We start from the raw sequence: 24970 nt of genomic DNA, 5'->3' as shown, positions 1-24970 counted from the left end.
AATAATACTTCTTGATAAATAAGCTTTACATCTGGGCTTAAAAGTTCTTTAATCACTGGAATATCTACAAAAATTGCAGCCTGAAGTGTCAGTGTGTTTTTAAGTGATACTAGTTCATTTGATGCCGTGGCATCCTTGACTAATGTTCTAGAAGATGTAATGTAATGACTTATGTTACATGTTTTTCTAATGTTCTTATCTCTTGTGATGTTTGCATGTTCAAAAGTCCTGAATCTTCCTTGTTTATATCTCTGAGAGATGGGGGCAGCCTAACAGTTTACTGTTAATCTCTATCTAACATAGAATAGAAATTCAATATAAAATGTTACCAATAAAGCCTCTTCATTGCAGGTGAACTTTCTCCATGTTCATTATTAAATGGAGGTTGCCATGACCTGTGCCTTTTAACTCCTAACGGGAGAGTGAATTGTTCCTGCAGGGGGGATCGAATATTACTAGATGACAACAGATGTGTGAGTAAGTAAAGACAATGAAATGAGATATGACATCATTCCTCAAAAGGCACACATGGACACTGTGTCCCTGCCAGTTGGCATGTCTCTCTATTCTAAAAAGAACTCGATTCACCATTCTACTTAGTTGTAACACCATGGGATAGATAATGATAACCAGAACAGTGACAAATGGTGTACTCCCTATTGCGGGCTGGAAGGTGTTGGATTGGTTAGAGAAATACCTGCAAATCACGTGAAAAGTTGTGGTTACAACTTTGAGAATTAAGTCAATAGCAAAATTAATTAAAGCTGAAATAAACCAGTATATAGGCAGTAGATCAGTAGCCTTGTAGTAAAACCACTCAGTCCCTCACAGTATGTAAATGAGAGAGAATGGCTCATGCAGCTTATTTGTAATCATTTCCAAACAGTTAATTAAGAACGTAACATTGCAGCCTTGCATGATGTTTATACCTCCCAAAAGGCATTACAATCTTTAATTAGTACCATTACAGTATACACTTATTAACAGCTAAATTTTCAAACTGTTTTCAAAATAAATAAGCATTCAAGTGTTCCAATATTGCCATGAGAAATTAGCCAGCAACATAAAGAATGTTAATTTATCCTTAACATTAAGACTATTTGTGTATAAGAAAGACAAGACACAAACATCTTGTTGGAAACTGGTGAACTCACTCTCAGGATGTGGCAATTGTTCTGCTTTTTTTTCTCTTCTCTATATCCTCATCTTATACCTTCATTTTAGAAAATCAACCGAGCTGGATATGTGTACATTATAAAAATAAGTAATAGATGGTATAAGTATATTTCATCTTTATCTTCATTCTTCTTTTGGTCTTTATTTACCAGGAGGATCTTCTATCTGTTGTGTACCTTAATACAGGCACTTTAACATCGTTTTCTTTACCTTGAAAACTATTGCACCTAAGACAAGAATATACACATATCTTTTCACTTTGCAAATTGGTCACAGCCCAAGGGGCACCTCTTAGCGAAAGAAGTAAAAGACTTATATTTAAGACTGTGCCCATGCAAACAAGGGAATGATGCAATTGGTCAGTGAACTTTAAATGAAGACAGCCAACTTTAATAATTCAGGCCACAAATCCCCATATTTCTTAGTAACCTAACTCTTCCTTGAATTGCTCAGGCAATTGCTTAAACTCTCTCTTTCAGTTTGCTTTTGTGGTTTCAGCTGTAATGGTGTGGATCTGATGCCATCTGTAAGCCCGGAGTGTTAGCCATGCATTAGAATCACTCATGTTTCTTTCACAGGTCACTATAAGCTAGCAGAAAAGCAATGCCTTTAGTCAAAACAGCAAGGCTTATTTGTACACAGTGGATGCCTGTCCTTGCTCCAAAATAGATTAGATACATCTGTCCCTACTAAGCCACTTGCTTCTCTCTAAGGCTGAGAGGGAATGAATCAGAAAGAAAACTACCTTTTAAACAAGCACAGTTGTACTCACATGCAACTGTAGAGTGATACTGGATTCCTCAGAGCTGACAGACCTTTCTAGAAGCGTCCTGTATCCATGGTGCATTCATATTGAAATCCTGTGGTCCAGCAGAGAGATTGGAGAGTAACTTCTTGTCAAATCCATCTTTGGGAAATGAGGATGTTTCTGGCATATCTATGTCCACATCTGAATTAGTTCACCCAGGGCAGTTCATGAATGTTAATGGCAGTGTTGACGGGGTGAAAGACCATTTACTAACACCTCCCTCAGGACAAGGGAAGGAAAATCAGGTGTTGTCATAACTCTTGACAGAAAGATTAGGCAATTCCATTTTACACAACGTTCCTAACCTTATCAACATCCACAACAGAAATAAGAATAACAAATATAATTTAAGCAATTATCTTGTAAGAGAGTTAGAGGACTACTGAACTATATTTTTGTTTCTGCAAAGAAGTATAAAATACTCAATGCTATTTCAAATGAACGTACCTAAGCAAGAATTGTGTTTATGTAAGATTTGATTTTACATAATAAAAACATTTTTGTTGTGAATATTTGTCCCTCAGAGGCATAATGATTATAAAAGCAAAATTTGCATTTTCAGTCATAACAGTTAGTTTTCATTAGAAGTGAGAAGTTAAACAAGATGTGTTGAAAGTAGATAGAATAAGTTGGGAAAGTCAATAGCCCCTCAGTAAGTGAATTTTGTTCAGTTCATGCTCAAATGTGATCATATGCGGTAATGTCAGTACCCTTCTTAACACTTGTTCCTTTGAACTTAATGATATTTTTAGACTTTTAAATTCTTTGTTACTTTCTCTAAAATGACTTTCTACCTGACCAGACAAATTTAGTCTGCACCAAGAAAAAAAAAAATTTTTTGGAAAGTGAAAAAAATGAACATTGGAAGAGTTCAGTTAGAAGTCATAGACAATAGATAGATAAATAATCTGTAAAATGAGATAAATTCTAGGAATAATAAAGAAATAAAACTTTTTTATTTTATAAAATAAAACTTTGTTTTTATAGTTTTATAAACTTCAAATAGTATTGGTAGCTGTGTAATTGAATATTTCTAAAATACAGCTTTGAAAAGAAATTGATAGTAAATTATAAAATTAAGCTATGTTTTCTGCATTAGTAGAGATAAATGAATTCCAATTACCTCCAATATAATTAGCATGACTGGATTTCACTGTACAATTACTCAACAAGCAATGGAGTGACTACAAGCAAGCAAACAACACATAATGCGAGCACAAAATTGGATTCCAAACATTTGCTGGTGAATCTATTACTTAAGAATAAAAATAGGTCTATTTTCCTCAGGAGAGATCTTTCTAAAACAGGGGTCACATACTGTCATTCCAGGGATGAAACCTAGCTGTAGAAAGATGTTTTTTGTTTGTACTTTGTTGCTATTGGTCTGGGCTCACAGATTGGGCAAGTCACATAAAAACTCAGGTTTTTAATTTATTATGAAAATCTTGAGATTTAGAAGTGGGACATGATGGCAGTGGTCATTTGGAGCCTATAAGCTTCTGGTGCACATGATTCAGTTCAACCCACGGTTTCCTGTGCATCTCAAAGAGTAGTTGCTGGCCCGGTGTGGCCGTCCTACCCCTGGTACCTCTCACCATGGATAGAACAAGAGCAATCCCAGTACTTCTGAATGACGAAAGCTGCGACTGAGACTTTTTAAAAAGGTAGCTGGGGAGGAAGATCAGTTGGAGGTAGATTTAGATGAGATGAATCAAGTCAAGCATAAAAATATGAGAACTCTACACCTGAAACTAATGTTTCAACTATACTCAAACAAAAATAAATAAAGAAATAAAAATGAAAACTCTATGTACTGGAAAATTTCAGTGTATTGAAGAGTATATTATAGTTTTCAATAAGAAAACACACACACACAAAACCTCTCTCAACACGTACAGAACTCCTTTAACTGGCTCTTTTTTACTATTTGTTTTTAAGGTAGACTGCTAAGCAAGATCACTCAAATGTAAGCCCATCCTTCTTCCCACACATACGGTCACAAAATAATTAGCAAAATATACAAATAGGTATAAAAGAAAAATGAAGTGAGGCAACTCCTGAAAATTTTAGAAATGGAACGTAAAAACAGCAAACAAAAAGATGTTCCTTTTAATTGTTTTGGTTAAAGAAATGCCATAAACCATTGCCCTTTATTTGATTTTATATTTTGATAAATTTTAGTTCCATTTTATAATAAAGATTAAGGGGAAAAAATTGTCATGGTATCAGAAATGTTTGTTAGTGAGTCAAAACATTGATCCCTTTCAGCTAAAAATTCATCTTGCAACATGTATTCAGAGTTTGAGTGCGGAAACGGAGAGTGTATTGACTATCAGCTCACCTGTGATGGAGCGCCTCACTGTAAGGATAAGTCAGACGAAAAACTGCTCTACTGTGGTAAGTGTCTCATATGTGATGTATGTCTTCACTTCAGAGAGAAGTTTGTAATTATTTTCATAGTTTTTGGTTTGGTTGTCTCCATTTGGTTCACATGTATGATTTCCTTAATGTCTCTCATTAACATGTAAGTCTAAGGTAATGGATTTTGGCTTTGTGTTTTCTTTTTCTTTTTTTTTTTTTTTTTAAGATTTCATTTATTTATTTGACAGAGACAGAGATAGCGAGAGCAGGAACACAAGCAGCGGGAGTGGGAGAGGGAGAGCAGGCTTCCCGCCGAGGAGGGAACCCGATGTGGGACTCGATCCCAGAACCCTGGGATCATGACCTGAGCCAAAGGCAGACGCTTAACCAACTGAGCCACCCAGGCGCCCCTTGGCTTTGTGTTTTCAAATGGGACTCCTTATGTCCTTTTTGGGACCCACCATATTCAGTGAAGAATTTCCTCATGGCTTTCCATCGACAAAGTTCAAGTTTAAATACAACAGGGGCCTTTCTTTTAAGCTGTCTAGCCATGTAGCGATAGGTTTTAGGATTACATTCCTAAAAATGTAAGGCAGAAATATTAGTTACTGGTGGATATTGTAAGTTTACTCGGCAGCAAAGTTCTGCTATCGGTCAACAATAGCATGCTGTTGAGTTAATACCAAAGAGTTGTCCTTATTCTTGCCTCCAGGATTGGCCCAGGGTTAGTGTCTTTGGGCACAAAGGCTGATTGCATTAACCATCCTCCTCATCAAGCATGGAATTCCTCCAGCTGTGCCTTGTAGGTGACACTAAGTGATAGTCAACCTTTCACTCTCTCTTGGGGGTAGAGATTGGCTTTTGGAACCCAGTAAGCAACTGATATTTGCCTTCATCACAACATTATTTTTCCTGGAAAGTTGTATATGTGTAATCATTAATAGTTACTGTAGAATTGTTCCAGATTATTTCTAAATTGGTATGATTTATTTTTGCACTATAATATTAGAGTATTGGTATCGTATGCTCTATAAAATTCAGGAATCTGTATGTGGAGTTGCTATATTTGATTTCTACTTTTCTCCTTTGTTCTATTAGATAATAATTATACCTAGATAATCAAAGAGCAGTTAAAATAAGAGGAAGGTAGAGTTTGGGAAATTTGCAGGCAGTTCTCGCATTCTTTTATGTTGCAGGATCACACACTCTCAGTTAAAATGATAGTCAGATGTAATTTGCCCATGACTGATCCGTAACTAAAATTTTAGTGAATTTACCTCAAATGGCATATTCATTTGAATGAATGGTTAAACTCTATACACTATGAAAATATTAAAGGATATAAAAATATAATAATAATAGCTTGCAAATTTGCTTTTATTATGAATTGTCTTGAAAATACATTTCACATTATTTTTACCTTCTGAGAAGCAAGATAATATTCACATGAGCAGGGGTTGGCAACTTTTAACTGCAAAGGGTTAGCTAGTTAAGTATTTTAGGTTTTGTGGGCCAAAAATGCTCTCTGTGAAATATCCTTTATTTAAAAAATTTTGGTTTACAACTATTTCAAAATATAAAAACCATTCTTAGTGTCAGAGCTATACAAAAACAGGCTCCAGGCTGCATTTGGCCTGTGGGCTGTAGTTTGACAACCCTAGGTAGATTCTAGGCTTTGTAATCACACCTGAGGTTAAACCTTTGTTCCTAACCCTACTAGTGAATGACTAGTAAGAGCAAGGGTACTTCTCCATATTTTAGTTTCTCACTACAAAACAAACCTAGTTTGAATGTTGGTTTAGAGCACGGAATAAACAAATGTATGTTTACATTTGCTCCATATAGAGCCAGGCACAAAATTAGTGTTCAGTAAATGGCAGCTATTATTATTCTAAGTGGTACCTTCTGCCAGAAACTGGAAAATGTCAGGAGACTTTCTTCAAGGTAAATAGAATTCAGAACGCAATTATTCTTCTCCTTAGGAAATTCAGGTAGACATTTTTAGATGATGTTTAAGAGAAATTTATGGATATTTAGGTAACCCTCTGATTCACTGATTCAGGAATACATATTTTACCCCTTTTTTTGTCTTGTTATGAAAGCCTTATGAAATGCAGAGGAGATAGGAGATAGGTGTTGAGAGTGTCTTAGGACTTTTGAGTTACAGACTTGTATCTTGAGAGTTGAATATATGTTTGTTTCTGTGCTGACACAAATATCAGAAACAATAATGTGGTATAATTTGAAGATGTCTCCAAATGTGCATCACTGAAGTTAAAGCACTCAGTCAAAAGGTCTTTTAATGAATGAATCACTTGATAATGCATGACTATTCTAATCCAGAGCTTTGATACTGCATAGCACTTTTTTTTATAGATCCACAATCCAATCATTATGACATGAGAACTCATCTATGATTTTCTATTTGTAAAAATATCTCTATAAGACCCCCAATTATGTTTCTACTTTTCTTTATAAGAAAACAGAAGCTGTAGAAGAGGTTTCAAGTCCTGCTACAATCGGCGTTGCATTCCTCACAGCAAGTTATGTGATGGTGAAAATGACTGTGGGGACAATTCTGATGAACTGGACTGTAAAGGTAAATGTATGTGGCATCAGCCTAGGAATATTATTATGCTAAGTGTTTCCTGAACTTTTCCACTGTGTGTTCCTGAGACCACAGTGGTTTCACCTTTTTGGTATACAGCACCTGCTAATATAGATGGACCACACTTTGGTAATTGCTGTTGGAAGGGAGTTAGTAGAGTTCATTGAAATTATGACTATATTCTCTTTTCTGGTTTCTATCCCTTTGCTCACTTCAAAACTCTGGTCATTTCTCACCTCTTCAGTTCTACCACCTTGTTTATTGGACATTTCTACCAGAATGTGTAATACTGAATGTACTACTCCAAAAAATACTCTCCTTCACTTCCCAATTCTCTGTTTTTCACATGACCTCATCATTTTCCTAACAACTGGACAGGAAAACTTAGTGTTATCCTTGATTCCTCTTTCTACCATATTTTATCACCCACATGTCCATATATCAGTAAATCATGCAATTCTTTGAAATATCTTTTTCAGTCTGCCTTGAGCCTGGATTAACACAATAGTCCTTTTTTTTTTTTTTTCCACTGTGTAATTCCTTTATTTTCTGCTTATTAGTGCTTTACCAACACTACAACCATAAAGAACACAATTCCAAGTACTGTACTTTTTAGTTTGGGGAGATCACAGTCTACAGACTCATTTACTTATATTAGACAAGATCAACCTCATTCAAAACTTTCTGCAGTTTATAAATTCACATAAATACAGAAATTGATGCAATTAAACATAAACTTCAGGATCTAATTTTTTAAATTCCCAGATTATAACTTCTTCTGCAGGCTCCAATTACCTGCCCCATGATCACCAATGGTTATGGTTCAATTTAACTACATCAATTATCAACCTTTTATGTCCTTAAAGAAAATGGAAATGGAAATTACAATTCCTTACCAAAAAGTTTAGGGTTTTCCACATTTCAAATATTTGCTCCTCCCCGCCCCCTTTCAATTAGATATTTCAAATAAACTAAAAATAACCACATCTCACCTGCAACATTCAATAGCAGTCACTTGATGTATAAAATTTTAACTATGCTCCCAGTTATTTTAAAACACACACAAAAATGGCTGCCTATCCGTCTGTCTGTCACAAGTTAGCAATACTACATTTAGGAATTAAGATGAGGGTTTCAAGTTTCCTCCAGTTTAGGCATTTATACCTTTGTGCTTGTCTTGTCTAAAGATGTTACTATAACACCGGTATTTGTATAACCCAGGTTTATGTACCTTAAAATGCAATCATTTAAAACACTAAGAATTAAATTTATGGTGGAGCTTTGGGAATTGTAAAAGCAACTAAAATGTTCTCGGATGTTTCTGTCAGCTTCATTTCTAGAGATCCTTCTAAAGCAAAACTGAGAACTTTATACCTTAGCTGCATTTTGAATTCAGAAATCCCTCTGCACCATCAGGAGCCTACAACATAGCACCTTTTCTCATCGGCTTTAAGTAAAATGTGTCAAGAGTTTTACTTTCAATAGTTAACTTTTTATTTATTTATTTATTTATTTATTTTTAAGATTTTATTTATTTATTTGAGACAGAGAGAATGAGAGGGAGGAGGGTCAGACGGAGAAGCAGACTCCCTGCCGAGCAGGGAGCCCGATGCGGGACTTGATCCTGGGACTCCAGGATCATGACCTGAGCCGAAGGCAGTCGCTTAACGAACTGAGCCACCCAGGCGCCCCAATAGTTAACTTTTTATAGCCTTATGCTTCTCATACATCTTTGGTAAATCTCCATTACACAATATGGCCAAAGCACGAAGGACCAATACTGTCCAACTACGTACCATGATATCCCACTCCATTTTAGTTTTCAGACACCCTCATGAATAAAACCCACTCCACGTTTTCCTGTATACTGCCTTTGCAGTCTACGTCTCTTAAATTCCCTATGTTTAATTCCTTGAGGATCTCTAAAATTAATCCTTAAGGCTATATGAGAACCAGATGCTGCTCACAATTCTGTACCAAGCATTAACATTTGGTTCAAAGTATCATCATAGTACACAATAGTCCTTTAACTGGTCTCCCTGCCTCTACTCTTCCCAGTTAATCCCAAGGTTGTAGTCATACTATAATATATCATTGAATGTGTTCTCAGAGTGAGTACTGGCATCAATCAGCAAGCCAGGTGACTTAGGTCAGAATCTCGGCCCCAACACTGACTCTGTGTCTTTGGGTAAAATATTTAATGATTCTGTGCCTCAGTTTCCCAAGCTGTAAGAAAAGAGGCAATAATTAAATGAGTATATTAATATTAAATAAACTCAGAACAGAACTTGGCATATAGTAAATGCCATGTAAGCATTCACCTTGTTTTTTAAATCATGGCCCTGATAAAGAATCACAAATGGAGGGGCGCTTGGGTGGCTCAGTTGGTTAAGCGGCTGCCTTCGGCTCAGGTCATGATCCCAGGGTCCTGGGATCGAGCCCCGCATTGGGCTCCTTGCTCCGTGGGAAGCCTGCTTCTCCCTCTCCCACTCTCCCTGCTTGTGTTCCCTCTCTTGCTGTGTCTCTCTCTGTCAAATAAATAAATAAAATCTTAAAAAAATTTTAAAAAAAGAATCACAAATGGAGTCTTGATGTTTGCAGAATAAAGAAGTTTTTTAGTCTGATATTCAGGGCCTCTTAAAATCTGGACCCAACAGATTTTTCTTTTCTTTTCTTTTCTTTTTTAAGATTTTATTTATTTATTAGAGAGAGTGTGAGAATGAGCAGAGGGAAGGGCAGTGGGAGATGGAGAGGCAGACTTCCTGCTGAGCAGGAAGCCCGATGATGTTGGGGCTTGATCCCAGAACCCTGAGATCATGACCTGAACCAAAGGCAGATGCTTAACTGACTGAGCCACCGAGGTGACCCCAAACAGATTTTCCTAAACCAATATCCCTTTAAAAATTTTCATTCACTGAACACATTTCATTGCGTAAAATGCATTAAGGACTGAGACATAAAATTAATAGGTCATCTCCCTGCCCTTAAGGAGTTAAAACTCCAAATAAAGGTAGTTATTTAAAGAGATGAAGGTATATATCAGGTTTTATGATTATAAGTTTTTTTAGGGGGATGCAATCATGTATAAATAAAGTAGAATGATCAAAATAGAAGGCAATTCCAAGTAGAGAAACTACTATCGAAAGCTGCAAATAAATTTGATATTGTTAGAGCCAGATTGTATATTGGCAAGTGGTTTAAAAAAAAAAAAAAATGAGGCAAGTTAGAGGAAGGAGCCAGGACTTGAAGGTGTTTTTTGATGCCATTTTAAGGAACATGAGCGTCACCTTGTAGTCACCAAAAAGCCACTGAAGGTCCAAAAGAGAACCAATGCAATCAAATTTACATTTCAAAAACAGGGGGAAAAACTATGCTTGTGCAAATGAAAACTATAATGCTGAGATGAGAAAGATAAAACAGGAGGCTATCAAAGCAGCCACAGCTAAGAATAAAAAGGAGACAGATACAACAGAGTTTTAAAAGGTGGCATAACAGGTCTTCTCAGGTAATAAACAGAGAAAACGTGGAAAAGAATAGACAAGTTTTCTGAACTTTCCCCCCTCTTTTTACATTGTTATTTGTCTTTCATTAATTTTTAAATTTATTTTTGTGGGTCTTTTGTTCATGTGGGATCAAGGATAAGGTAATAAAGATGTTTTACATTCTGAGAGTAGAGCACCTGTAGACATTCAGAAGGAACTGTTCCAGAGACATTTAGATAGATAGAGATCTGGGGCTCAGGTAGTGGATTTAGAAGAGAAGTGTTAATTTTGGACTTAATACAGAGAGAAAGCTCATAGGATGTATAGAGTAATAGTCATAGGGGAGTACATCAGAATTACCTATTGAAATAAAAAATTAAAGACACTAATAATATAAGAAAAGGAGAAATGGACCACAGGACTAATAGAAAGATTTTAATAAGAAATTTATTATTATCATTATTATTTTTAAGAAGGGAGAATCAGTTAGCATTGTAAGGTGTTAAGGGAAGGCAAGAGGGCAGGTATAGACTAGACGGTCACTGAACTTGGCAAATAGGAGATAATCTCTTGGTTACCTTCATGAGAGTCAATTCAGCAGAATGGTAAAGAAAAGCCAGATCTCCTTGGGTTGGTGCAGAAAATGGATGGTGAAGGAGTAAATACAGTGAATAAGACTATTTTTAGGAAAGACTGATGGTCAAGGAAATATGTGAGGTACAGATGGTAGGAGAAGGCGATGCAAAGTTGTGGAAGAGGATAGAATGTGCACAGATCATTTTGTAGGTAGAGAAAGGTTCGGAAGTCACTCTGTCATTTTAGACTATAGGATGTTGGCCAAACATTTGAGTAGCTTACTATCTAAGTTTGAGACTAGTTTAGGAAGAGCCAAATACTTGTGCAGATTAAATCAGCTGTTATTTTATATTGCCTATAAAAGATTAAAAATGATAAAATATAGTAAGATACTGGGAATAAGTAAAGGGAAATGGATAAGTATTTGGAAGAAAGAAGGAAAGAAAACTAGAAGTAGACCCCCCAAAAGGGCATGTTTTATCAGTTATTTGCAAGCAGGAAAGGAGAATATAATAAAGGCATTAAACTAGGATAAAGATAAAAATATCAAGCTAGAATGTGAAGGAACACACATGTGCACACATGCACACACACAAACCACCTATTACTTCTTTTTAAATGTGACTAAAGTAAGACATGAAGAATTTGAATTAGTACAATAAAAAGTCAATATATACAGAGAGAGTTTGATAGGCTATGGAGAGAGGTGACAGTGAAAACATCTGTAAATTGAAGTACTATTACACTTTTATTTCTTTAGTTTAGATGTTCATAGTAATTAATATTATCATTATCTTTATTCCACAAGGCAGAGTGAAAATGGATGTTCCAAGGAATCAGTTTTGGTTTCTTCTCTTTTTGAAGGGAAGCAAAACCCTAAATCCTTGTAAATCTTTTATTACTGCCCTGAGAGTTTTAGACACCAGGCTATCTGGCGGGGTGGAGGGGGGTAACCTGAAGAGTTGTTCAGAAAGTTTGTCACGCTGATTTCCTCTTCTGGTGTGTGAAAGGTTGAGCGAACAGGTTGGAGAGAGTACATGGTATCCCTCCTTCTCTCCCTATTGAGATGGGTCTAATTACTCTCCTTGGGAAGTACAGGAACTTGCCTGGGTCATCTGGATACCTTTAGGTGACTGAAAAGCTAAGTAGTTCTAATGGAAAGGAAACTGGTATTAGCTTTTTTTTTTTTTTTTTCTTAAGTTCATAGCAAAACTTTGATGATTCTACAAACAATAAACTGAGGGAAAAGGATAAGCATTCCTATAGATGAAATCATCATTCCTTCTGGGTTTGCATACCTTTAGAGCCTAAGCAATAAATTGAATAAAAGATGTAGTTTGAAAGTAAACAGAAGAGATATGACAGAAAATTTAGTTTTCTTTTTCTTTCTTTCTTTCTTTCTTTCTTTCTTTCTTTCTTTCTTTCTTTCTTTCTTTCTTTTCTTTCTTTCTTTCTTTCTTTCTTTCTTTCTTTCTTTCTTTCTTTCTTTCTTTCCTCCTTCCTTTCTTTCTTTCTTTCTTTCTTTCTTTCTTTCTTTCTTTCTTTCTTTCTTTCTTTCTTTCATTTGTTTCTTTCTCTTTCATTCTTTGTTTGTTTCTTTCTTTTTCTTCTTTCTTTCTTTCTCTCTTTCTTTCTCTCTCTCTCTCTTTCTTTCTTTCTTTCTTTCTTTCTTTCTTTCTTTCTTTCTTTCTTTCTTTTTTTCTTCTTTCTTTCTTCTTTCCTTCTTTCTTTCATCATGTGCTGCAGGCTGGGCAGGGAAGTTGGAAGAGAAAACATAAGTTACTTATAAGAAATGTCCTAAAAACCACAGAAAGACCAATGTTATATCTTTCCTATCTCAGTAAATATTTTAACTGACATGGAATAAAGAAAGTGGATGAAATAGGAAAATTAAGAAAGTATGTGAAGGGGAAGAATGGTTTTACTTTCTCTCTTAGTGCTGCTTTGACCCACAATCCCTGTCAGATCTTCCTTTGTAGTATCTCATTGCTATTCCCGGGGTGGCTGCAGTATGTTTTCACTCACATTTTGTAGGCTTATTTTTACTTTTGGACTATCTGGAGGGAAAAGTCTAGTATTTCTCACTTGGCTTATCTTTATTCGGACTACATTATTTTCTTTTCTCTCTTTTTCAGGACTTTTAGCCTGAGGAAAAATTGTCAGAAAGCTTTCATATTCACTTGACAAATTAGAGATTCCAACATATTTCTCCCTCAAAAGTCACCCTAAGGGTGAAACAAATTTCAATACTTGACTGACCAAAGTGAGGAAGAAATATAGTTGAAGGAACATAGAGGAAGAGGTTTTGGCAAAAGAGGTATTTGCTTAACTATTTAATAAAGTTCCTGAATTCCCATGGATTTCTCCCACCTCCCTCTCCTTCCTTGCCTACAGATGCTGGAGATGTTCATCCCCCCAACCATCTTGCCTCTGCTGCATATGAAATTCTGCAACCACGTAGTGTGTCCAATTCCAGTGCTACTTAACACCCTGCTTAACCCTCTGGTGGTTCTCAAACTTTATACCAAGTCATGGACTCTGTGAAGAGAGGATTTGAAGTAAAGGGACAGTCTTCCTATTTGCACATTGCACATACTCTAATAGGCCTGCCTGTCCTCCTTGCCAAGATTCATTAGCCCTATTTTTTATTGGAAAATGGGAGAAAAAGGCATCCTGCAAATATTCTATTCTATACCCAGTTCTTCTGACCCCCTACCTCATCCTTTCCCCCATTTCTTTCTTTTAAATACTATCTCCTAACCCTTCTTTTTAACTTCAACGTTAGTTTCTTTTCATCTAGTCAGAGTTCTTCTCCTTTCTTTCTTCTTCTCAGAATTCCATTTAAAATTGGTTCTACTTGCTCCACATCTCTACTCTTCTCACAAGGTATTCTTTACGTTCACTTTCACCTGAGAGCCCCAATACAGTTTTTAAAACTCCATTACTGTAATATTGCCAGATCTTCAGCCCTCATCACTATGTGAGATGCTATCCTCATGTTAATGGAGTCATAATTTGCCTCTTCATCCTATCTGCCACCAATCTCCACTCAGATGGACTCCCTGCCATGTACACAGAAGATTCTCTGTGGAAGTTGGGGAGAGATGGAGATGATGTGGTGAATTGTGATTGCTCCCATTGGGATTCTTCTGGTATCCTTAAACTCTGTGAGTGTAAGATAGAAACTCAAGGGTATTATGAGATAAATCTTTGTAGACTGTCTAGGAACATTACCACTATCTAGAATGTTGTTTCATGGAGAAATTAATCCTGTCTTCTAAATAAAGGGATTATAAGGAATCTTTTGGAACACAATCTCTTAATAGGAGATTGCTGACAGAGAGCAAAGTAAGAAACAGAATGTAAATGCTTGTCATGATTACTTTATATGTTATGTATTCCATTCACTGTTTCTATTGAAAAAAATATTAAATATAAAATGTAATAAAAAGGTATATGTAAGAGACTTTGCTTTTTAGACATAAAAGAAGAACATTAGTTTTTTTCTTCTTTGGAACAGGTTATTTATCTCTACTCATAATAGCATTATCTGTTTCATATGATGAGATGTCATTTTTAATGAAGAAAACACTGAAGCAATTATAATTGCAAATTATAAATAAAACATTTATTCTAATCATCATTTAAGCACAAATAAGGATACAATTGCAAGATACACTTAAATATAATAAGAACAGTGCAATATGAAATACAAATGACATACACACCCTTGAGTAAAATTTACATATTTTAAGGTAGCATTTTAACCATTTACAATTGATATAATTTCTATTTATAATTAAATAGGCTCTTTAAAATATCAACACTAGTGAAAGTGGCATAATCGAAGAGCCCTTCAGGTTGTATATTTACATAATCAACCTGTGGAAATTTGAATTTGGAATAAAAATCTCACGTAAGTTAATCTAATGTACATAGCATGTCATGCACCTGTTCACAACATATTGCTGGAAACCATTATATGGAAATGAATGTGTGAGCAAAGTGGAAAGGAATATGATTAAGCACAAGCTATTCTGTATATGGTATATATAATGACAGTAGCATTTTGAAACTGATTTTCATCTAAGCATAGCAGGGAATTGGAAAGTCATACTTTCTAACAATAGAGACAAGTCGTACCACATTTAGGTTTCTTGGCATGAGGGTTCATCTTTCCTATACCAAATGTTAGTGATATGGCCATGTAAAGGAGTATGGCATAGCATGGAAGACTTTCTAACATTGTTGAGCTATTTCCTCTGAGTAATAAAGCAGATGCTCAGCAGTTTCTCCATCTCAGTTCCTGTCTCTGACTGCCTGTTTTTTTATCAAAGCAGGGAATGTTCCACTATTTGCAACCCGATTGGGATTTCCCTGTACTTCCTCACTCAGACATTTGCTTAGTGCTATAACCTTGTACTTTGGAAGTTGGAAGGAGAAAGAATTTTCAGCAACATTGGATTTTTTTGTATGTTGGCTTAGTGCTGGACTGATACTATAATGGGAACCAGGCACAATCCCTTCTTTCATGGATCTTACAACTTAGTGGGGGAGCAGATACATAAACAGGCAATTGCAATGAAGTATTATAAGTACTACAACAGGGGAAGACATATGAGGCATCTAACCCAAGCTTGGGGGTGCGGGTGGAAGCCATGGGTCAAGTTTGACTTCCCCGAGTTAAAAAAGCAAAACCAAACAAAATTATATGAATTAGGTAAACTATAGATCTTCCTCACCTTACAGTGCAGTTATGTGCTGATAAACCGATCCTTAAGTTGAAAATACTGTAAATCGAAAATGCATTTACTACACCTAACCTACCAATGTCATAGCTTAGCCTAGCCTATCTTAAATATGCTCAGAAGGGATGGGCGCCTGGGTGGCTCAGTTGGTTAAGCGACTGCCTTCGGCTCAGGTCATGATCCTGGAGTCCTGGGATTGAGTCCCGCATCGGGCTCCCTGCTCGGCGCGGGGCCTGCTTCTCCCTCTGACCCTCCTCCCTCTCATGCTCTCTGTCTCTCATTCTCTCTCTCTCAAATAAATAAATAAAATCTTTAAAAAAAAAAAAAGTGCTCAGAACACTTACATTAGGCTATAGTTGGACAAAATCATCTAACACAAAGCCCATGTTATAATAAAGGATCGCATGTATCGTGTAATTTAGTGACTACTGAAAGTGAAAAACAGGATGGTGTCTGGGTACGGAAAAGTTGTAAGGGTACTGATTGTCGACCCTCGTGATCACGGGGCTGACTGGGAGCTGTGGCCCACTGTTGCTGCCCAGCATCAAGAGGGAGTATCTTACTGCATATCTCTAGCCCAGGAAAAGATCAAAATTCAAAATTTGAAGCACAGATTCTACTGAAAGCATATGGCTTTCACGCTACCACAAAGCTGAAAAATCGTGTCGAACCGTGGTAAGTCGGGGACCGTCGGTACTGAAAATGTTAGAGCAAGGAATAGCTTTTGTCTCATCCATCCATTTATTTATTTACCTGTTTTTCCAGTTTCAACCTGTGCTGCTGTTGAGTTCCGTTGTGCAGATGGGACATGCATTCCAAGATCAGCCCGATGCAACCAGAACATAGATTGTGCAGATGCTTCAGATGAAAAGAACTGCAGTAAGATAACCCACTACCTTTTGTTCGTTCATCCCTGGGTACCTTTGGCATTCCATCTAACATAGCCCGGTGTTTCACTGAACCTTGTCCAGAATTGATATGTAATTAACCCCTGTTGTGTAGGATAATTGCATTCTTATTTCTTCAAATGAGGTTAACTTTTCTTGTTTCTGTGACCTGCCTAGAAGGCTTGTAATCTTTGCAGATGAGGTGTTTCTCATTTTTCTGTTTACCTCTTTGTAGATAATACAGATTGTACACATTTCTATAAACTTGGAGTGAAAACCACAGGGTTTATAAGATGTAATTCGACCTCACTGTGTGTCCTGCCAAGCTGGATATGTGACGGGTCTAATGACTGTGGGGACTACTCAGATGAATTAAAATGCCCAGGTAATTTATTTATATCTGACTTGTAACCATCTTTATATACCTAAGCTCTGAAAGTGTCATCTGTATTCTTAGCAGAAGGCGTTCCATTAAAAAGTCATGATCCTGTTCCTATCTAACTATTTCAGAGAACAAATTTTTAAAAAAATACAGGGAGTAAAGGTGTTAAATTACTATAACGAAGTAGGTATGATTTATAGGAAACTATTAAATGTGTCCTCATACTGTATTTCTCTCTCCTTATCCTGCCGCCACACCCATTTTTCCATGCTTAGTTGACAAATAATAATTTTTTGAAATATTTTAAGAAATTATATCTGTAGGTGTTCTATACAGCACACACACACAATCCACTGTGAAGAACCGATATTCTTAATAATTCATAATCTATCACTTAATTGGGCAATAGCAGATTCCTTTGTTTTCTTGCTCAACAATGTGTAACATTCTATGATATAATTTTTGTTCCTCTGGGTTTGAAAGGCTAGCTGCATCCTAGGAGGAACTGGAGAACTTTTCTGGTTCTGTGGAGAGCTTTTACATGTGCTGGTGACTGCGGCTCACCATAACTCTTCCACATTTTATTTTTAATCACATAAAGCATTTTAAAAGAAATATAGTAACATTGATCTAGACTCATGGAGCCTGGGTGTCTAGATTCTTAATCCATTGTTCTTTCTACAACAGTTATGTATCTCATTGTAGCTGTGGTTAATTTTAATTTTAATTTTAATTTTTTTAAAGACTTTATTTATTTGAGAGAGAGAGAGAGAGAGCACATGAGAGGGGGGAGGGTCAGAGGGAGAAGCAGACTCCCTGCTGAGCAGGGAGCCCGATGCGGGACTCGATCTTGGGACTCCAGGATCATGACCTAAGCTGAAGGCAGTTGCTTAACCAACTGAGCCACCCAGGTGCCCAGTAGCTGTGGTTAATTTTTAAAATTAATATGAAGGCAACATATAATAGATACCCATTAAACTTACATATATATATATATATATATATATAAACATATTACATATATATGTAAAACTTTGTGATCTTTATATATTTCTAATATTAATAAATTATTTTAAAAGTTAACTTTTAACATTAGTGTAGAATTGTGATTATAATGGGGAAGAAAGAAAGGGGAGCTTGTGTAGACTGATGAGACAGATAGACAGACGGACAGGAAGCCAGTAATAGGTCAGTCTAAATACCTTAGCTTGTATCTAGGCTAGTCCTAAGAAAAAGTAAGACATAAATCACACTCAGGACTTTTTGGTTTAGTGGTGAATTCTGTCAAAAATGTTATTTTCATCTTCAATCTATGAAGTTGACATTTGAAAAAATAAAATGGAATTGTTATCTTAATACAGTTACAATGGATTATTGTAGTGTGATTATTACCATGTGACTAGATTATTACAGTGTGACATATACTCTAAGATTTGCTTCCAAATTGGCTATGGGCCAGTCAGTCTAAAACTGTGTGAACTTGAAGGTGCAAGGGGACCAATGACATTCAGTAGAGAAAAATCTAATATTTTATATGCAGTTTTGGAAGTTATAATTATAGCAATACTCCCCAATCTAAAAATATATATAATTTACAAATAATTTTACATACAAATACTTACTATTCTTGTGATATTTCTGTAAGGTGTAACGATTTTAGAGATTCTATTGTAAGTTGTCTTTCTTTATAGAGAATACTTTTATAAACCTTGTCAAAGTGTACTCAGAATATAGGACAGTAGGAACACCATGCCCACTTTCTCAGTAAAAATCCACTAATGTTTTTATAATGTTATTCATATTGATGAATATGGAATTACAGATATTTTCCACCAAAAATGTTTCTTTGGCCTTAGGCTTATTCACTTTATAATTATCTCAGCTATTTTATTTTATTTCTATTAATAGGACTCCACATTATTTGGATTTAACAAGTTTTTCCTTTAGTATCTTCTTTCCAATGCAGGATCCAGTCCTGGATTGGATTTGCTTATCATGTCTTCCTAGTCTCCTCTGTTCTGTGTCACGTTTTTGTTTTTTTTTTTTAATTGTTCTTTGTTTGTTTGTTTTGGGCTTTTTTTTTTTTTTTTTTTAGCTTTTTCTTGGTTTTCATGACCTTGACATTCTTTTTTTTTTTTTTTTTTAAAGATTTTATTTATTTATTTGACACAGAGAGAGAGATCACAAGTAGGCAGACAGGCAGGCAGAGGGAGAGGGAGAAGCAGGCTCCCTGCTGAGCACAGAGCCCAATGTGGGGCTCGATCCCAGGACCCTGGGATCATGACCCGAGCCGAAGGCAGATGCTTAACCATCTGAGCCACCCAGGCATCCTGACCTTGACATTCTTGAAGAGACCATCTCAGCTCTTCTTTATTTAAGTTTTCTTGTTATTTATCTCTTCCAGTTCAAGTAGTACTACTGTTTTATTATCTACCTGTATTGTGGAAGTCTAAGATTAATTTAAATTATTTGACATTACATTCTGTATTTTATCACAGTTCAAAACAAACACAAATGTGAAGACAATTATTTTGGTTGTCCTAGTGGAAGATGCATTTTGAATTCCTGGATATGTGATGGTCAGAAGGATTGTGAGGATGGACTTGATGAATTCCACTGTGGTGAGATATTGTATTTTGTTCTATGTGCCACATTATTGTTTATATGCCAATGTTCTCTTACATAGGGATTTTATACAAAATATCGCTAGTTGATTTTAACAATTTTTATTTTTATCAAATAACACAAAATGGTAAAAATTAAAATAGAACAGAAGAACTTGTAATTAAGAGTAACAATCTCCTGCCCCAGCCTTTTCTTTTAACTTTTTCTGCTTTTGTTAGTGGTTATCTTCGTCAATCTAAATGATATACCTTTATTTTCTGACTTATTAAGTCCTAATATATTTACTTTCTGCAATGAAAAATAGGTATTTAGCTCACATTACTCATTATCTTCTCCCTATTTGTTATTGACTATTATTATTCTAAATGTTTCTATTAATTACATGTATAGCTTTAAATAGTACTTAAACTTGTATTTCCTCAAACTCTCATCTTTCACCACTTACCTCCTAATTTCTCATGTGTACATTTCGTCTTACTTGGCAAAGCAAGACAGCATTTTTAAAATTTATTTTATAGAATTTATGGATTTTATAACTTCTAGGCCAAAGAAATTCCCTACAGGAAAACAAAGCATATATTCACTATTTTCATTTAACACAAATAACATACACTATGGTGTATAGACAAAGTAGAAGAAAAGATTAAAAATGGATCTTCTATGAAATGTCAAACTCCTCTAAAAGTAAATGTCATCATGAAATATGAAGGTGCATTTTGTTTGATTAAGATGCTATATATCTTCACAGTAGAGCCAGATTGTGAACAGGATTAACAGAGAACTTTACAAATAGTTTATGTAGATTCATAGTTTCTGTACAGGAAGCCATTATATGGTTGTATTTTCTTTAGTTTCATTTTTGTCCAGTCTGCAGTTTTTCTAAATTTCTTTTTCACAGGTCATCTAAGTGAATATTTTAAATAGAGATGCAAGGTTTTAAAATAGTTTATAGGATTGAAACCAAAGTGTTTATTTTTTTATAATTTATGTTTGGAACACTTGAATTTGGAAGGGTTTTATTTTGGATGTTGCCTTTTGGATGCTGAGTGGAGGGATAGGCTGAGGGTGGAGGAGCACAAACCTAACTTTGGAATTAAATAGAATACACTATGATAAGTGCATAATTTGGTAATAAAATTCAAGCCATCATGCCCATGAATTTAGATGTTACTAGTCAGACTTAAGTGTCCTCAAGAGAAGTAAAACCTCTAAGTGTTTAGTATGTATGGGTATGAAACTGGGGGCTTGTCATCAAGGTAAAACCCCCTTAGTCACCTCATCATTAAAAACAAATATATATGCTCGTGAATATATCATATTATAATCTTGCCTAGGATGCATTTTTTTCTCTGGTTGTTCAAAAATCAATTGAAATTTAGAAGGGATGACTAGACCACACTTCAAATATTTGTTTTGTATCCATGCACAAGATGTTGTGGGTTTTTTTGTTTTGTTTTGTTTTGTTTTGTTTTTAAATGACACCCAGGAATATACTTTGGGGAGAGTGGCTAGCATAATGAGTAGCTCAAAGTCAAGCCCTCTGAGAATTCTCAGAGAGAATACGTAGGCTGTTGTCAAAGCTTTATAGAGCTGTCATAGAGAAGAGGAATTCGACTCGTTTTATTATAGGGCAGTTTATTTTAGCAAAGTCTAAGGAAGGACTTTCTCACTGTCAGACCTGTCCTAAGATGGTCTCAAATGATTTTTTTTTTCTTTTGCACCTGAAGCAAAATTTTTGTTTGTCTTCTAGATTCTTCTTGTTCTTGGAACCAATTTGCTTGTTCTGCACAAAAATGTATATCTAAACATTGGATCTGTGATGGAGAGGATGATTGCGGGGATGGATTAGATGAAAGTGATAGCATTTGTGGTGAGTTGTTTCTCCTGTGTTCTCATTCAGTTTTTAGGCATATGATATATACCCACTATCATTTTAGAGCATACATAAAAACTGTTAAATTTAACATTAAATTTATATATACACTTCTGTGTAGCTGGTTTTGTATTTTAATGACAACCTATTATTCTACTATTTTTATATACACAGTCATTCAGTTTTTAGGATTTTTCCTGAATATCCACACAATGAATGTATTTGTAAATTTTATTTTTTTAGTCTTCAATTACATCTTTGGACTAGATCTCAGTGACTAGGGTTACTTGCATCAAAAGATCAAACATTTTTCATGGCCTTTGATAGGCATTGCTATTTTGCCCTTCAAAATACACTGATGCTATTTGTGTTTGTATATATGTATTACAGTGGTTATTGTTATTGAATTATTTTAAATGGGAAGTAAAAAAAGAGGGCTATTGTATATAATTTTAAAATGTACTTCAAAAAACAACTTTATAGGATTAGAGGTTGAGTGTCCTACTATATATCAGCAACAAAGCCAATGTAATTGCTTTTAAATAATCACAAACATTTAACGAATAGATGGAATTATTAACTTACTTTTTTAAGGGGTAAAAGAAGGAATTGATTTAATCTGTATAAATTTATTATAAAAAACCAGGCATTCTACTCATGTTTTTAGATGCCTCTTTGTCTTTCTTTCTGATTTGTTTCTATATGTGTGTTTGTATTTATAGGCATAAAATCTTTACTCATTATATCAGTACTGTTTCATAGCTGGTTACTGTCCTATTTTAGAGAGAAAAGGACCTGAGTCATAGAATAAGGTGCATGTACCGAGTTAAGTGTATGTAACACCACTTTTAAATTTCGGTAATGGTGGCCTGCTTTTTAGGTCAGTACCATGGAGATAGGTAGATAGGATTTGATACTACTCAAGCTAAACTGAAGTTCTCTCTAAATAATATAAAACTGGAGTTGCCCTCTGAAAGCAGGCAATTTATTTTCTGGTATTTTAGCCACCCCAAGTCTACTTTTTATTTACACCGCTGAAACAACTTAGTTTTACAACAAATAAATATAGAAAGATCACTATCAAAAAGCCCTGAAAGGAAAAAGAATCAGTAATCAATCAGATGCCTGGCTAGTCACTTTTAACTACTTTGTTTCTCGTTGCTATTAAATCTTTCTTTAATTTTAACAAAAGAGTTACCTACTCACAATGGGTTGGGCATGTTGCCACTTTTTAAAAGCATCTTGCTTTTTGACCCTCTGTTTAACCCTACACTAAATGGCTCAATTGATACCTCTGTCCTTCCTGAGTGGGCACAATATAGTAGAAGGTATAAAGACTCTGAAACTAGAGTTGAATTCTCCCACATCTGTATTTTCCTTACCTATTAGAAGGCTACAAAAAGATCTCCCTTATGTAACTCTTGTGATCATCTAACATGACCAATGTATACAATATAAATGAATTTATTTCCATGCCCTTTTGTTCCATTTCTCCTGCTCTCTCCCTTATTTTTCAGAGTTATTGCCACATCTACATCTACCAGTGCCCTGATAATTTGTTTAAAAGAATTAAAGTGGTAATGGACATGTTTACCTGTTGTCAAAACACCCAGTCTCTATTTAATTTAAATACAGGCTGCATTTCATATGCTAACTACCAAGTTGGTGACACATAAAAAAGACTGCTTTAGACCAAATATCATTCAATAAACTGAACCTGATATACTAGGATTGGGAAGGGACTTTATAAATAATTTATCTCAGTGGTTATCATCTTTAGCGCACAAAAGAGCCTTCTTAGAAGTTTGCTAAAAATGAAGATTCTTAATCTTCACCTTCAAATATTCTAATGTGAGCTGTAAGTATAAGCTTTTTTAATAAGCACAATAGTGGTTTTGACTTGGGATCTGAGGGTCCCATTTTGAAAATTGTAGTCTAGTACACCTGCATCATTTGACAGATGAGAAAAGAGAAACTCATAGAAGTTAATAAATTGCCCGAGGAAACTCAGTGAATCAGTGATGACAGATCTAAGACCTGAATTCAGATTTCTTGAATCCTTCCTAATGGGGTAGTGACTCTTACAATCAAATATTGTATCTGGGCAGGTGCACAAGATGGATCTGGTAGAAATCTTTCAGCTTGTCTTCTTCCTTTCTTGGGATTCATTTCCTTTAGGAAGGTAATGTGTCTCCAGATGGCTGGGGTAAGCATGGAACAAAGCCATGCGTTTTTCCTTTGGCCCATTTTCTTTCTGATTGACTATGATGTTTTGGCATGCTCTTAATACAGAAGCTGTTGAATATTATCAAGGGAGCCAGAAAATTAGCCGCAAAGAGCTTTATGCCATCTTATAGCTTAAGGTATCTTAGTAATTATCTAGTCATACCCCTCATTTTACAAATAGTGAAACTCAGACACTTAAGTCTTCTCCAAGGTCATACAGAATTAAATTTCTCAACAGCCAAATTGATGTTATATCTGTTATGCCTACCTTGAGAATAAATTGGGATGATAATAAGAAAGTAGACAAGGAGTTTTACATGTATCAAAACATCCTTACTAAAGAGAATGCAATTTTTAAAAATCTCAAGCTAAATAACAAAAATATTATGGAAATTAAGGCACTAATTGAGAGTATAATAATGAAAGTGACACTTTATATTCTTATGGCAAGCTTAAAAAGATAGATCATAATAAGGAATAGTGTAAAAATAAGTTCTGTAGGAAGATGATTTTATTATAGAAGGTATTAAAAACATAATAGCAGGTAAATTCATTTTTAAATGAAAGCAACTTTTATTTAATAGATTTTTTATTATTTCTTCCACTAATAGATATCCTATTAAACCCCATTCTATTAACACTGATCCTCAATTAGATGAGCAAATCTGAATTACCTGGAGGACTTTTCTATATTCACTTGCCATCCTATCCTCCAAGCTAAAGTATATGTCAAGGACAGTCATGTTTAAGATGGAAAAAATCCTCAAAGGGTTTTTATTTTGGCACCCTGCTGCCCCCCATATTGAAAGCATTACATTGAAAATCATTATCTGCTCATAACAACTCTATAGCTGAAAAGAAAGATGATAATGGTTCTATAATTAAAGCATTTTGGTCACTGCTTTAAATGTTTGAAACCAAATATCTCTCATCATTCTATTCAGTCATATTTTCTTCCTGCAGATATTAACATTTTTTTTAAAAAATAATTCTAACAATACATCTTTTAGCATCTCTTCTTTTTTTTTTTATAATTTTTATTTATTTATTTGCGAGAGAGAATGAGATAGAGAGAGCATGAGAGGGGGTAGGGTCAGAGGGAGAAGCAGACTCCCTGCTGAGCAGGGAGCCTGATGTGGGACTCGATCCCAGGACTCCAGGATCATGACCTGAGCCGAAGGCAATCGCTTAACCAACTGAGCCACCCAGGCGCCCTTT

General features: G+C 35.3%; 1 protein-coding gene across 1 annotated transcript in view; it reads left to right on the top strand.

Annotated features, from left to right (window-relative positions):
• The window catches only part of LRP1B (LDL receptor related protein 1B), a 1839752-nt gene that overhangs the window by 1544366 nt on the left and 270416 nt on the right, over nucleotides 1–24970 (top strand). The window contains exons 45-51 of the mRNA XM_045868938.3: nucleotides 352–477; nucleotides 4253–4381; nucleotides 6825–6944; nucleotides 16525–16638; nucleotides 16882–17031; nucleotides 19527–19649; nucleotides 21404–21523. Coding sequence (XP_045724894.2) covers nucleotides 352–477; nucleotides 4253–4381; nucleotides 6825–6944; nucleotides 16525–16638; nucleotides 16882–17031; nucleotides 19527–19649; nucleotides 21404–21523 — 882 coding nt within the window. The remainder of the gene's footprint in view (nucleotides 1–351; nucleotides 478–4252; nucleotides 4382–6824; nucleotides 6945–16524; nucleotides 16639–16881; nucleotides 17032–19526; nucleotides 19650–21403; nucleotides 21524–24970) is intronic.

This window comes from Mirounga angustirostris, unplaced genomic scaffold (assembly GCF_029215605.1).
Source record: "Mirounga angustirostris isolate CCGP_5_RB_7025 unplaced genomic scaffold, mMirAng1.0.hap1 SCAF_3, whole genome shotgun sequence".
In the NCBI taxonomy this organism is placed as follows: Eukaryota; Metazoa; Chordata; class Mammalia; order Carnivora; family Phocidae; genus Mirounga; species Mirounga angustirostris.
Note: the sequence above shows the minus strand (reverse complement) of the source record. Positions and strands in the feature narration are given on the sequence as shown.